General features: G+C 54.1%; 1 protein-coding gene across 7 annotated transcripts in view; it reads left to right on the forward strand.

The window, feature by feature from the left end:
* The window catches only part of Cntfr (ciliary neurotrophic factor receptor), a 37,391-nt gene that overhangs the window by 20,361 nt on the left and 3,459 nt on the right, over positions 1-13,571 (forward strand). For all 7 annotated transcript variants that reach the window (XM_041667562.1, XM_041667567.1, XM_041667564.1 and 4 more), the window contains 4 exons: positions 3,721-3,954; positions 10,997-11,114; positions 11,287-11,453; positions 12,461-12,624. In XM_041667562.1, coding sequence (XP_041523496.1) covers positions 3,721-3,954; positions 10,997-11,114; positions 11,287-11,453; positions 12,461-12,624 — 683 coding nt within the window. The remainder of the gene's footprint in view (positions 1-3,720; positions 3,955-10,996; positions 11,115-11,286; positions 11,454-12,460; positions 12,625-13,571) is intronic.

Below are 13,571 nucleotides of genomic sequence, written 5' to 3' on the forward strand. Positions count from 1 at the left end.
GACAAAACTACTACAGGTTACTTCCTGATGTCATCTTTATCACTGAAGGGTAGTGACAGAGATTAAGACAGGTGAGAGGGGACTGGTGCACTAAGGGTGGGCCCTGGCTGAAGAGGGCAGGACTGTTGCAGTTGGGTGATTGGTCGGTAGCTTCTCTACCCATCTCCCACCTGTTTGTCTAGTGAGGCCTGAGTCCCCATAGCTTCTACTGGGGAACTATGTGCTCTCTTAACACAACTATCAGCTCTTTAACCAGCCACCCTGAAGTCTGAACTTGCAAGTTGTCTCCAGTAAGGTTTCTCCCGTTTCTCCTTGGCTGGGGGAGGCAGACGCAGAACATGAGAGGAAGTAACTCCAGGCATTGAACAGATCTTAAGGACTGAGCACCTCTGTCCTCAAGACTGTAGGTTGAAAGGGTAGTGGGGTCAAGGAATCCATGGCCTCTTCCTTCTGAGACTCGCAACTGAGGCCCAGAGAGAGCCCGATCAGTCCCAGAGCTCCTGGCTGGATCAGCACAGGGCCTACCAGGTGCCTCTGCTATTGCGTGTAAAGATCTCTGCTTACACGTTAAGGCAGGGCTGCGTATGGCCAGGGCCCTGGCAGAGGATCACAATTCAGAGTGCATGAGACTTCTTTTGTGTAGGGGAGAGCATGGCTCTGTTGGGTGTCTCTGTGCGGTTGTGTCTTTATGGGCTGTGCATCACCTGGGTGACTGCCCCTTACGTGCTGTATCTTTGTAGTTGAGACTATACCGTGTTTGTGAGCGCATGTATTTCTTCATGTATGTCTGCCCTTGTTGAGATTCCCCCTGTTGATGAGACCCTGTCCCCGTGAGTAACGGAGCCTCTAGGTGACGGCTCCCTTTCCATCCATGCCTGTGATCTTGTGTAAGGTGTTCCCATCCCCGAAAGGGCGTAGAGTCCCTGTGCGATTGAACCTGCGTGTGACTGTAACCCTGTGATGAGCGGCTGCTGTTGCTTTCTTTGTGGGTGACTGTCCTCCTCCTGCATGTGTGGTGATGCGAAGTTGCTTAGGACACCCGGGGGGACTGTTTCCGGCATGTAGTCCCCATGTGAGTCTGTGTGTGCAGGTGTGAGGGAGGCGTTAGCTCTGTCCCTCTGTGTTCTCCATGTCCATGACCTCATCCTGTCTCTGTCTCTCATCCTGGCTTCTAACAACCTTTTCACAGCTGATTCCTTTGGAGCGTTTGTCACTGCGTCAGGGCAAAGAACCCCATCCTCCCCCTGCTGCTTGATTTAATTTCTGAAATGGACAGCACATCAGGAGGGGCACCTGCAGGGCTGTCCAGAGACAGACTATTAAACCAGTGCCATTTCTGAAGCTGTCGCATGGCCACGCACGGCAGTGTGTATTGTTGTTGGTAGTGAAACGGTCATGGCATCGTGTGATCGTCATGTTGTGTTGCTCCTGTCTCAGCACCATGGCCTGCAGTTGTCCTCGGCGGCTACATGGCTCTTCTGCCCTTCCTTTGTCATTGCTCCCAGCTTGTGGCTTCATGGTTTGGTTTCGAGGCAGACAGTGTGCGATGGGGGAGAGCGTTCGTCCACTGCTGTGGCATTTCTTGTCAGATGTTTCCTCCTCTGTGGCTGTGCCACCCTGCCCCAGCACTAAAGGGCCACACGCCGTCCATGTTTGTTCCGAGCGGCTTTTGGACAGTGTTGATGTGTTGCTGCTGGGACCCTGACGGCCACGCCCCCTCCCCAACGGTCAGTTTTCAACCTCCTCCTCAGGCAGCTGGATGCAGAGTCTCTGTTGGGGGGGCTGTGTGGAGAGAGGGGCTTGGCATGTTTCCTGGAAGCTCCAGGTTTTTGGAAGGGAGGTTGGAAGGGGGCTCAGTGGCCGGAGCTATTTGATTGAGGGGGGGGCTCAATGGCCTGAGCCTTGGACACTGGGCCTCTGATCAGGGGGAGGCCTCCATTCAGCCTCTGGTCCAGCCTCACAGCTGTGGCCTCCAAGGCCCCTAGCCACCGCCCTTCCGCCTGTTCATCCTCTGTTCGGCTGGTCCCAAGCCCCACAGACAAGTGGTCAGGGCTGGCTCTGTTCCCTGCTTCCCCCTCCTCTGGACAGGGACAGAGAGGCTCAAAGAGGGGCAAGGCAGAGACAGACAGCAAGGGACACAGACCTGGAGAGACGGAGACCCTGGCCAGCGAGGGCTGCAGGCAGCAAACCGGACAAATGTTCCCACCCAGAGAACAGCAGTCCTGGGAAGGGGGCTACGTTGAGGAGGATGACTGAGGGGCCCTTGAGGGGTCCCTCCGCCTCCCCTTGAAGTCCTGGTGGTGTTAACAAGTCTAATTAAGAGGCCACTGGCCCAACTTAATTGGCTCGTTAACAGGAATTGCCTCTGAAAATCCCCCAACTCAGCGGGGTGGCTCTCTGGAGGGGAGATGTGAGGGAGTGTTAACAGGGATCCTGCAGCCCCCTCCCTGCTGCCCCTTCCTCCTCCCTTCTTCCCTCCCACCCTCACTACACAGATCTGGCTGGGATGAGGGAAGCATCTGTCCTTCCAGGCTCAGGGGGCAGGAGGTGGGGGTGTCTGAAGATTCTGATTCTGCATGCCTGCCCCTCCGCTGCTGCCTGGAGAGCTGCCTCTCTGACTCCCGTCCTCCACCTGGCGCTGCCTTCCGACAGGTGCTCCCTTCTCCCCTCCGAGCTCCAGTCTCCTGGGTTCAGTCCATCACGCCTCGGTTGGCCTGGGCTGCCAGGACCAGGGCAGGAGTTTGGTTTTAGTTCTGACAGGCTCCTCCTGGGGCAATGGAGGAATGGACAGAGTACTCCTTCAGTCCCAGCCCTCACCCCACCGCAAGCGGTCTCTGCTTCACAAAGTTGACAGTTGCCAGAAGTCCCCAGGGCTTCCTTCTTCAAGGCCTGCCTGCTATTCCTGCTGCCACTGCCCAAGCCCTGGATGGTTAAGGTGGGGGCAGGGAGCTTATGTGGAGTGGACTAAGTTAAGGGTGGAGGGGGGGACTAGAAGAAAGATAAGGGAAAGACAACAGGACAGAAAGACAAGAATGAGGGAGAGAAATGAGGCAGAGAAAAGAGTCCAGGAGGGGCACCTCCCACACCATTGTAATGTCAGTGAAGGAGACAGACCTGGAGACATAGACTTTGGCACAAGGAGAGTGACAGAGGCAGCCAGCAGGACATATGTTCCAGTCCAAAGAATAGTGGTCCTGGGAAGTGATGGGCTGGGCTTCTTGATGACAATAAGTTAGAGTCAGCCAGGCAGAGGTGGCTCACGCCTTAAATCCCAGGACTCAGGAGGCAGGGGTATCTTTGAGTTTGAGTCTAGCCTGGTCTACAGAGCAAATTTCAGGGTAGCCAGGTTCTACGCAAAGAAACCCTGTCTTGAACCACATCCCGCCCCCTCTCCCCCCCCCAAAAAAGAGAAAGGAAAGAAGTAGCTATCTAGTTAGTTAGGGTCATAAGGGTCAGGAAACCCTTGTAAAAGATGTAGAATCTGAAGAGGAACTGAAATCTCACTGAGACTAGATCCTTCCAAAGCCGCACAACACCTGCCTTCCCTCTCCCCACAGAGACACTGTCTCCTGTGCATACCAGAAGGAAAACACTCACGCACTTGCACGGACACAGCCAAGTTCCATGTCCAGCGACCCTCACCCTCTCACTCCGGCCCCTTCTGTCTCCAGGAAGGACTCTAACCTGCGCCTTTTGTTTCTGCCCTCCCTGGCCCCACAGAAGCACCCCACGTGCAGTATGAGCGCCTGGGCTCAGATGTGATGCTGCCGTGTGGGACTGCAAGCTGGGATGCAACTGTCACATGGAGGGTGAACGGGACAGATCTGGCCCCTGACCTGCTCAATGGCTCTCAGCTGGTATTACGGAGCCTAGAACTGGGCCACAGTGGCCTGTACGCCTGTTTCCACCGTGACTCCTGGCACCTGCGCCACCAAGTCCTCCTACATGTGGGCTGTAAGTACGATCCTGGGCTGTGACCTCTTCTCGGACGCTTTCCCTTCCTGTTGGGAGGGAAGGTGAGAGGCTGCAGCCTGACCTTTGCTTTCTGATCCTACCTAACCTGTTCTTCTGACCTCTGGGTCTCACCATGCTCAACGAGTCCAAACCCTGGTCACTTTATATATTCTACAGATATCCATGAAGGTCTTTAAGTCCCGAAGTCCTTTTGTCCCCTACGACATAGTGGGCAGAAGAGGGCCGGCAAGGCTTAGTGGGTGGAAATGGATCCTAGGGTCACAGCTCTGAGCTGGAGTGGCCTCCCCATGTCTGCTCCCACAGGAGCCGATCAACATGCTGGAGGGAAGGAAATAGGACATAAGGTTATTACGCGTAGGAGCGGCTGGGAGGCCCCAGGGAGGGAAGAAGGCTTCCTACGGGAGAAGACACATGGAGACTCCAGATTTAGAAGATATATGGGATCAGAATTTATCTGTTTCCCTTTTTCTCTATAGTTTTGTTGTTGTTTGTTTGTTTGTTTGTTTGAGACAGGGTCTTACTATGCCACCTTGGCTGGCCTCAGACTCACAGAGATCTGCCTGCCTTTGACCTTTGAATGCTGAGATTTAAGGCATGCACCACCACCCCCAGCTGGGAACATCGTTTCTTGACCGAGAGATGACCAGGCCTCAAAGTCACTTGGGTTGATGACTGTGGAGACAGGGCACTAAGGGAAGTGACAGAGTCCAGATCACAGTCCTGGTCCTGGGAACTGGCGCGTGATACGGTCAGAATCTGGTTCAGGCAGTGAAGGGAAGTATACTGGAGGGGACCAGGCAAGGGCAGAAAGGAGGCCGTAGAAGATGCAGGAGACACAGTGAGGACCTGGGACCAGAGGATGGAGTAAAGGACATAGAGATGTGGGACCTTCAGGAACTGGTGATGAGCTGGAGACAGGAAAGACTAGAGAACTGGGGGCAGAAAGGTGGAGAGGGCTGGTGGCATGGTCACTGAGACACGTCCGTGACAGGAAGGAACGAGAGAAAAAGTGTGTTCTATTTGGGCAGTGTCTGGACTTGGGTCTCTCTAGATTCAGATTGGAAATGAGACCCTAAAGACAAGTATTTTATTTTGCACGGGATAAAAAGCTCTTAAAGAGTGGGAAGGAGACATAGAAAAGGGAAGTGGTTATTTAATAAGAAATGAGTTATCAGGAAGATGAAATGGCTCAGCAAATAAACCCCATGTCTTCAGATTCCTGCAAGCTGTCTTCTGGTCTCCAAACATACATGCTATGGCAAGAATGGACCACCACCCCCTCACACACACACACTAAATGTAATAACTAGAAACAAAAAGGATAAGTTATTAGTGGGCATAATGGCACATACATACATTCCCAACACTCAGGAGGCAAAAGCAGGAGAATTGCAGGTTTAAGGCCAGCCCATCCATCTGGTCACACCTGTCATGAAAGGGGGGAGGTTCACCAGGGTGGTCTTGTCTCTTGATGACAAGAGCCACCAGTGAGGGAACTCTGGGTATGTGACGGAAGAGGCATCCTCAGAGTTGTCCTCCTGAGAAGTAAGGAAAGTTAGAATTCTTAAAAATAATTTATTTATTCTTATTTTATGTTCATTGGTGTTTGGCCTGCAGATATGTCCATATGAGGGACATACCCTCATAGAGTTACAGACAGTGGTAAGCTGACTTGTGGGTGCTGGGAATTGATCTCGGGTCCTCTGGAAGACCTGGGAACTGGAGTGTTTAACCCTCTCCTGCCATCATGATAGAGGATTCTCCTGGCGGAGTCTATATCTGAGCTAAAGAGTCAAGCTTCTTTGTCCTTGTCACATTTGGATTTACCCCACAGCCAACAGATTATTCTTTTTATCCCCTGGAAGCTACCTGGGAGCAGGCCCCTGTTCACTGTCAGGGGACCAATGTGGACAGCCATGCAAAATGTTAGGCTGAAAAGTTACTTAGGAATGACCACAAAAAATACCTTCGTTGGGCTTGAGTGAGGTGTGAGAATACATTAGCAGAGACGTCCTTTCCTGTGGAAAACCCTTTTTCTTTTTCGTGACGGTTTCTTCTGTTTCCTGGAACTCGCTGTGTAGACCATACTGGCCTCAGACTCAGAGATCCACCTGCCTCTGCCTCCTAAGTTCTGGGATTTGGAAGGAAAAGTATCGGTCAGGACATCCCAAGGCCAAGTTCTCAGCACAAAGGAGATTTATTTACTCCAGAGGAACAGAGGGGATAAGAGACAAAAGCAGGAGATAGAAGACAGGGAGAAGGGGAAGGGAACAAGGAAGAGGGGGCAGGGATATTTGTCCTGGGGAAGGCGGACAGCAGCAAAGAACTGCCTCTGGATAGAGGGGACAGATATGGCATATAGGAAAATGGTGGCATATAAAGATACAAGGGAGCCAGGCGGCCATGGCGCACGCCTTTAATCCCAGCACTCGGGAGGCAGAGGCAGGCGGATCTCTGAGTTCAAGGCCAGCCTGGTCTACAAGAGCTAGTTCCAGGACAGGCTCCAAAGTAACACAGAGAAACCCTGTCTCGAAAACCAAACAAGCAAAGGTACAAGGGGAAACTGCATGTTAGGATGAGGTGTTTAATTTTAATTGGGCATGTTAATTAAGTGAGCCAAAGGGGGCTTCTGATTCCTAGACTCTAGTACTTTGATAGATAAATCTTGGCCAAATAAGGGAATGGACCTCAGGGGCTAGCTTCAGAATGTAATCTAACAGTTTTTAGCAAGGCAGAGGGAATTGAGGAGAAGGGCAGGGTCTGCCAGAGCCACATACTCGGTTGGTCTAGAGTCCCTTCAGGATTAAAGGTGTGTGTAGCTACTTACCGCCCAGTGGCTGGAAAGAAACCTTTTCAAACTGTTTACTCTGAAGAGATGACATTCATTTTAAGTGTGAGCCAAAGATGGAGCAACCCCTGTTGTCCTTATGGAGAAATGCAGGGCCAGCTCAACCAGAGCCTCCTTGGTTTAGCACAAAGCAACAGTGGAAATCAGATTAGCTCCAACCCTTACACTGGAGAGAGGCTGTTTGTTGTCCTCCTCAGTTGCCCACTCTCCTTATTTCTTCCTTATTTCTCAGTTTGGCTCCTCAAATGATGCAGAAGACTGGTGGTAATGGCTTGTGTCTGGTAGCCCTTAACTCGATTTCTGGTGCTATGATCTTTGAGAGGCCTTTGGAGGAAAACTGAGTTTTGAAGTCACATCCATAGTCTTCACCAACAGGCATGGCCACAGCATCTCTACTGTGACCAGGGTCCAGGCCATTTAGATCTCCCTTGCCCTTGCCCCTCGGGGGAGGGCTGGAATGAACCGGTTGTAACATCTGTAACAGGTAGTTATCTCTCATTGCCTTATTTCCGTCTAGAGGAACGGGATATTAATTACGATCATCTCGGTCACTGTGTAATAACAAGAGGCAGAGTTTGACAATGCTCAGTGTGCAGGCGTTCTTCTCGCCAGTGCCCCAAGGGCATGGCGACACTACCGGTGGTTTGTGGGTCCTTCAGACCTAGAATTATTATTGAATGTTTATCCTAAACATATGCCATCTTTATTCCCAAGTCTCCAAAGGGACTTGGTCATGGCGATACTCTGGTGGAGGACTCCCTCACCAGGCAGCTCTGCTCCTGACCACTGCCCTTCTGGCAGGTGAACCCCTCACACAGCAGCAAGGCAGAGCCTGCGGATGTGTTAGGAAATGGGATCACAATGTTCCTTTTAGGAGCATCTTTTTTTTTTTGTTTGTTTACTGGACACTGCCTATCATTCCAATCTTAAGCTAAAACAAACCAGAGATTAAAATAATTTTTAAATGGACACTTTCTTGTTCGGCCCCTCCCACCGAGAGTCATCAGTGAGAAGCTCCTGGTTCAGCACCGCTGCCCCCAGCTCTGTTTGGCTGGGAAGGAAAGAGTAGCTCACGGGACTGTGGTTAGAGATGTCAGGGAGAAGTGCGCGGGAGGAAGGAGGGGGTGTTTGGGAGTCCAGAACTTGGTACCTCAAGAGATCTCACAAGCAAAGGTTAAGACAGGCCATGAGCTTTGAATGCCAGGCAGGAGGAGTGTGGGTGTGGTGTGGGCAGGGCTGCAGTGGAAGGGTCAGTGCGCCCCACCCTGGCCTGATCTGGTCTGGCTCAGGGTGTGGGCAGCCTGCCTCTCCTCCTCTCTAGGCCAGCGGGCAGACCTCATGCGTGCTGGGGGCTCCAGCCCAGGCGGGCTGGCTAGATGAGAGGAAAAACATGCGGTTTGGTGGGCTGGACATGGAAAAACAAGCCAATTAGGAGGAAAACAAACAAACCCCAGGCCAGCAGAGGCACACGCACACGGCCCTGTATGGGACTCAGACACTGTCCCAGCTGACACAGTCACTTTGACATCTCAGTCACCCCTGCTAGGGGAGACGTGGGCTGCCTGCGCATCTAAGAGCACGTTGCACACCCAGGTGGACGCTGTCCTGTGTGTAGAGGAGTTTGCTCAACCTCCCTGACATACTCTCACGTCAGGTCCAGCCCATCTGTGGATTTCCTGGGAACTCAGGGTATCTTCTCATACCCTTGGTTTGAAAAGTACACGCAGAACCAGGTGTAGTGGCGCACACCTTTAATCCCAGCACTAGGAGGCAGAGGCCAGTTTGAATTTGAGGCCAGCCTGGTCCACAGAGTGAGTTCTAGGCCAGTCGGGGTTACGTGAGACCTGTCTCCAGGGGAAAAAAAAAAGCACTCAGACTTAAGCTTCATCACATCTACAATGTAGCTGGCTGGCTGTGTTTCAGGCACAATCACACACTCGGGACATAAGATACCAACCCTTGCCCTCATAGACAACCTCTGGCCAACAGTCTCACCCCACGTCAGCTTGCCCCACACAGCCTCCACTTTACACCACCAAGAGCTGCGTGTGAAGCCCCCTTGCAGCCACAGTGACTTAAAAACAGGTTTCCCGAGCTTACACTCAGCAACAGGGCCTCCCAGTCCCACACTGTCCCACAGCCTCACTCTTGGTCTCTCTCGGCACCCCCATCCCCGCCTACCCGGCCCCTCAGCTGGGCTCCAGCTGCAGCAAGTCAACTCCTTTTCTTCCTTTTCTTTGTTTTTCTTTCCTCCTTTTCCCTCTGAGAAACCTGGTCCCTGTCAGGGAACCCAAATCCTCCTCTTCTCAGGGCCCGGGGCCAGGCAGGAGTAGCCAGATGACAGACCAAACCCCTGCTCGGCCCCTACCCCCTGTGACCTGTCCAGGGGAGGGGGCGGTGAGTCCAGTGCCATGGCCTGCTCTGCCCTCCACACCCCGGGCAGGCAGCGGGGCGCTGACTCTGCAGCTTCACCCCCCCCCCTCCCCAGCGCTCTTCTCCTTTGAAGCTGGGGGTAAGGGGGGGCGGCAGCAGGAGCGGGGAGTGGAGGTTTCTCAGCGACCTCAGAATGTCCTTTCCTCCTTGAGTCTGCTGCCAACTCTGGCCTGGCCCCCAGGCCCCCAGAAGGCACTTCCTGTGTCCTTGGCCACCCCCGTACAGCACTCTATACCCCTGGGGCAGAGAGGGCAGGAACACCACAGGCAAACGGGATGATGTGAGACCAACATACGCCGGGCAGGTTCCCCAGGAAGGGTGAACCGGGAGCCGTGGTGGGCAGATGCAAGGCCTCTGTGTGCTCTCCCCTGCTCTGCCCACTGTGGCTCCACCTGGTGCCCTTCCTGCTCCTCATCTCCCGCCCAGGCGGGTTTGCACTCCCGGGCTTGTGTCTCAGACTCATCCACATTTTCACACAGACTTTGCATACTACATGTGTGCAGGAAGTCACCCCAATTCATGGACACTGTGGAAACCTCAGCTTCCTGAGGGTCACTGCAGTCAGCCTACAGACGTAGACATGTACTCCGCTTCACTGTCCCTGGCCTGTTGAGTTACCCCCTCCCATTTCCTGTCCACCTGTCAGGCAGGAGGCGGGGAGGGGAGAGGCACAGAAGGGAGGTGTCAGTGTCCCTGGGGCCACAGACAGACATTCCTTGCCTGGGTCAGATCACAGAGGCTGCCTCCTTCCAGGAACTTGAGCCGCCTGTGCTCACGCCTTGCCCAATGCCTGGGCTAAATGCTCACAGCAGCAAAAAACACAGACAACAGAAAGAACTTCCCCCAATGTAGTCTTGTGGATGAGTGATACCTTTGTGAGATGCATTTCAATTCTGGGTTTCCACGTGTCCTCTCCGAATCTCCTTATTCCCAATTGAGGGCAGCCACCGATCGTGTCACAGCCTTTCTCAGGGTGGCAGAACATTTGGAGCCAGGAGCCGGGAGTGAGGTGGGGGGAGGGAGGGGGAGCCCACCGGTGGAGCAGCCGCTGTCTTCCAGCAGACACTTTGTACACATAAATATTCACATATGGCCATGTATGACCAAGAGCGACCTGGACGCTTTATACTACCAGTCACTCCTTCATGTCTGGGAAATGTGTTCATGTGCGCTGGTACACGCAGATATGTACACACGTGGACATGCTCGTGGCTAGCCAGCTTGTACTCCTGTGCAGCTACCAAGTCTGTCCTTACAGCAGTCCACAGACGGGAAGCCCGGAGGATGGGTCTCTTCTCTAGAAGGTGCACAGGTCACCCTGGAGGACCACTCGGATCCCTTCAGTGTCCAGGGCGCTTCTTTGGAAGTGAACACATTTATGACAGGAGACATGGGCAGGGACAAGTCCCTGAGACATCGCCTCCGTGCTGTGATTGATGAGCTGGGACTCGCAGCCCCCTCCCCTTCCCACCCCCTCCCTGCTGCCCCCTCCCCAGTTCCTGCCTCCATGGAGCAGGTGTGGGGGGGAATCCTCCACACAGCCTTGTTTTTCTTTAATTAAACATCTGGCTCTCTGTGGCCTGGGAAGCCTCAGACCCTTGCTGACAGCACCCCCCCCACCTTTGGCATCGATGATAGGTAAGGGGGGAGCGCTGGGGCTCTGAGGCCCACCTGTCCCCAGACTAGTACAGGGGACTGGAGGCTTCGGGGAAGCCCTGACCTCCGTCTCCTCACCCCTAGTGCCGCCGCGAGAGCCTGTCCTCAGCTGCCGCTCCAACACTTACCCCAAGGGCTTCTACTGCAGCTGGCATCTGCCCACCCCCACCTACATCCCCAATACCTTCAATGTGACTGTGCTGTGAGTAACTGCGCTCTTGACCCTGTTCAAGCCCTGACCTTTGACCTCTCCCTCTCCTCATCATGTCCCGAGTCCAAGACCCCAGCCCAGCCTTGGGGCTTCACCTTCCCCCAGCCTGCCCCGACCTGACCCTTGATGTTGGTAACAGTACCTGGGCCTCGTTCCTTTCCAGGCACGGCTCCAAAATTATGGTCTGTGAGAAGGACCCAGCCCTCAAGAACCGCTGCCACATTCGCTACATGCACCTGTTCTCGACCATCAAGTACAAGGTCTCCATAAGTGTCAGCAATGCCCTGGGCCACAATGCCACGGCCATCACCTTTGACGAGTTCACCATCGGTGCGTGTGGTGGTGATGGGGGTGGGGGAGCTGCATACTCTGGGATGTGAAGGTGTGTCAGAGGTCTACGTGAGCATGGGGGGATGTTCACATGTGCAGAACTGCCAAACATGCCTTCATAAACACCTGTGATCGTACGAGTGGCTAGCCTTACCCGCAGGGCGGAGACCTCTCTCTCCAGCGGCTCTTTTCGTTGTCTCTCTGGCTCAAAGAACATGCAACAGGGGGGAGGGGGGAGGAGGGAGGACTGGGCCAGACTCCTGTGCAGCTGCAGCCCCCCCCCCCATGCTAATGGCTTCCTTACGGTCTGTGATAAATGAGGCGTCAGTACAGGAGACAGGAGTGGGACAGACACTGCCCTCACCCACCCCTTATCCCATCCAGACCCTCTGCTTACCCTTGCCCTGTGCCAGACAGGCTTTGCCTGCTCTACCCCATCCCAGTCAGACCCTTTATTGGTCTCTGAGACTGTCTCCTGCCTTCCTCTCCTCCATCTTCCTCACAAGCCTCACAGCTGGATCTTTAGTCCGATTAGTTCTGTACGAGCTGGGTCCTCAGACGCCGCCACCGTCACACCCCACAGAGCATCCTCAAATCTAGACCCTAATGAGGGTGTCCAATCTCAGTTTAGAGCTGAAAAGGAAAAAACTGAGGGACAGCCGTCGGGCTCTGGCGTAAGAGGGTGATCTGGTTGTGTTGACTTTGTCCTTGGCGTCCTGGACAGCCTGAGGATGGAGTTGTGATGGAGGTTGGTTGGAATGTAGGATGTTGGTATCAAGAGCCGGTGACTCTGACTGTAGCGACAGCCAGGGACGATGATGGGGAGGTCAGAGCTGGTAATTAGAGGTTGTTCACCGCAGTTGCCAGAGCTGACAACGGGAAAGAGGGATGGCGGCTGTGGCAGCCTCAACAGTTGGCAACACAGATGGAGGATCGGTGGCTGGAGCTGACAGTATGGTGCTGTTCCCAGGGATTAACACACTAATGAAGCAATGTCTCCTTAATAGTGAAGCCCGATCCTCCAGAAAACGTAGTAGCCCGGCCAGTGCCCAGCAACCCTCGTCGGCTGGAGGTGACATGGCAGACACCCTCAACCTGGCCTGACCCCGAGTCCTTTCCTCTCAAGTTCTTCCTGCGCTACCGGCCTCTCATCCTGGACCAGTGGCAGCATGTGAGTGTCTGGCCTTGCCTAGATCCTGGTGCCCGAGTGTGCAGTAGGGTGAGAGAGGAGACTGCCCCAGGGAGTGTCAGTGCCAGTGAGGGACCCGATGGTGGTCTAAGAGGCTTGCCACGGGGAGAAAGGGATCAGGTAGGCTTGGGAAAGTGAATGGAGCTGAGGGAGGCGTCCTCATCAGAACATGTCTCTTGGGGCTCCCAGTAGAAGGAAGACATGCTTAGAGGAAGGCAACAGGGTCTCCTAGCCTGTTCCTGATGTTCCCTATTCCTAATCTCTGGCTGTCAGCCCTGACCAGGTGTCTCCCATGCCACAGTGGGTCTATGATGGACCCAAAGACCAGGATGGCCCCACCCCTCAGAGACTGGCAGATGGGCCCAAGGGGTTAGGACCAGACACTGTGGTCACATTTGGTCTAGGGGGTGAGTTTAGATCATGATGGCTATTCAGGCCCCAAAGTTAGGCCTAGTTTAAAGGTCAGCTTAAGGTTATAGGTCAGGGGTAGCCTGGGCTGGGAACCAAACAGTGGACAAGGGGGCCATCCGGGGCGAGGCTATGGTCTGGATATTGGTCAAGCTGTGACAGAGAACTCTAGGAAACAGCCAGTGTTGTGAAGACTTCTGGCTGTTCTCATATCGAGAGCCCAGGGCCTATTTGGCTGTGGGCACTCTGGGTGGCCCTTGAGCTCTGGGCTAGGACCGTTTGGGAGTGTTGCATGAGGCAAGCCAGCCTGTCTGCTGGGGTCAGCTTGAACCCCCACCAGACTCCAGTGCCATCTCCTTATGCCTTTCTCCTGCCTGGCCTTTAAAGTACGTAATTTGATTCCTAGGTGCCTGTCCTGGTTGTAGGCCTGGCCCCCACAAAGGCTACTCACACTCTCACGTGCTCCCTGACAGAGTCCGGAGTCCCTCCTGCCTGGCCAGCTGCCCGCGCCTAATGCATTG

This window comes from Microtus oregoni, unplaced genomic scaffold (assembly GCF_018167655.1).
Source record: "Microtus oregoni isolate MIOR12 unplaced genomic scaffold, Mior012 000017F_ref0000208, whole genome shotgun sequence".
NCBI lineage: Eukaryota > Metazoa > Chordata > Mammalia > Rodentia > Cricetidae > Microtus > Microtus oregoni.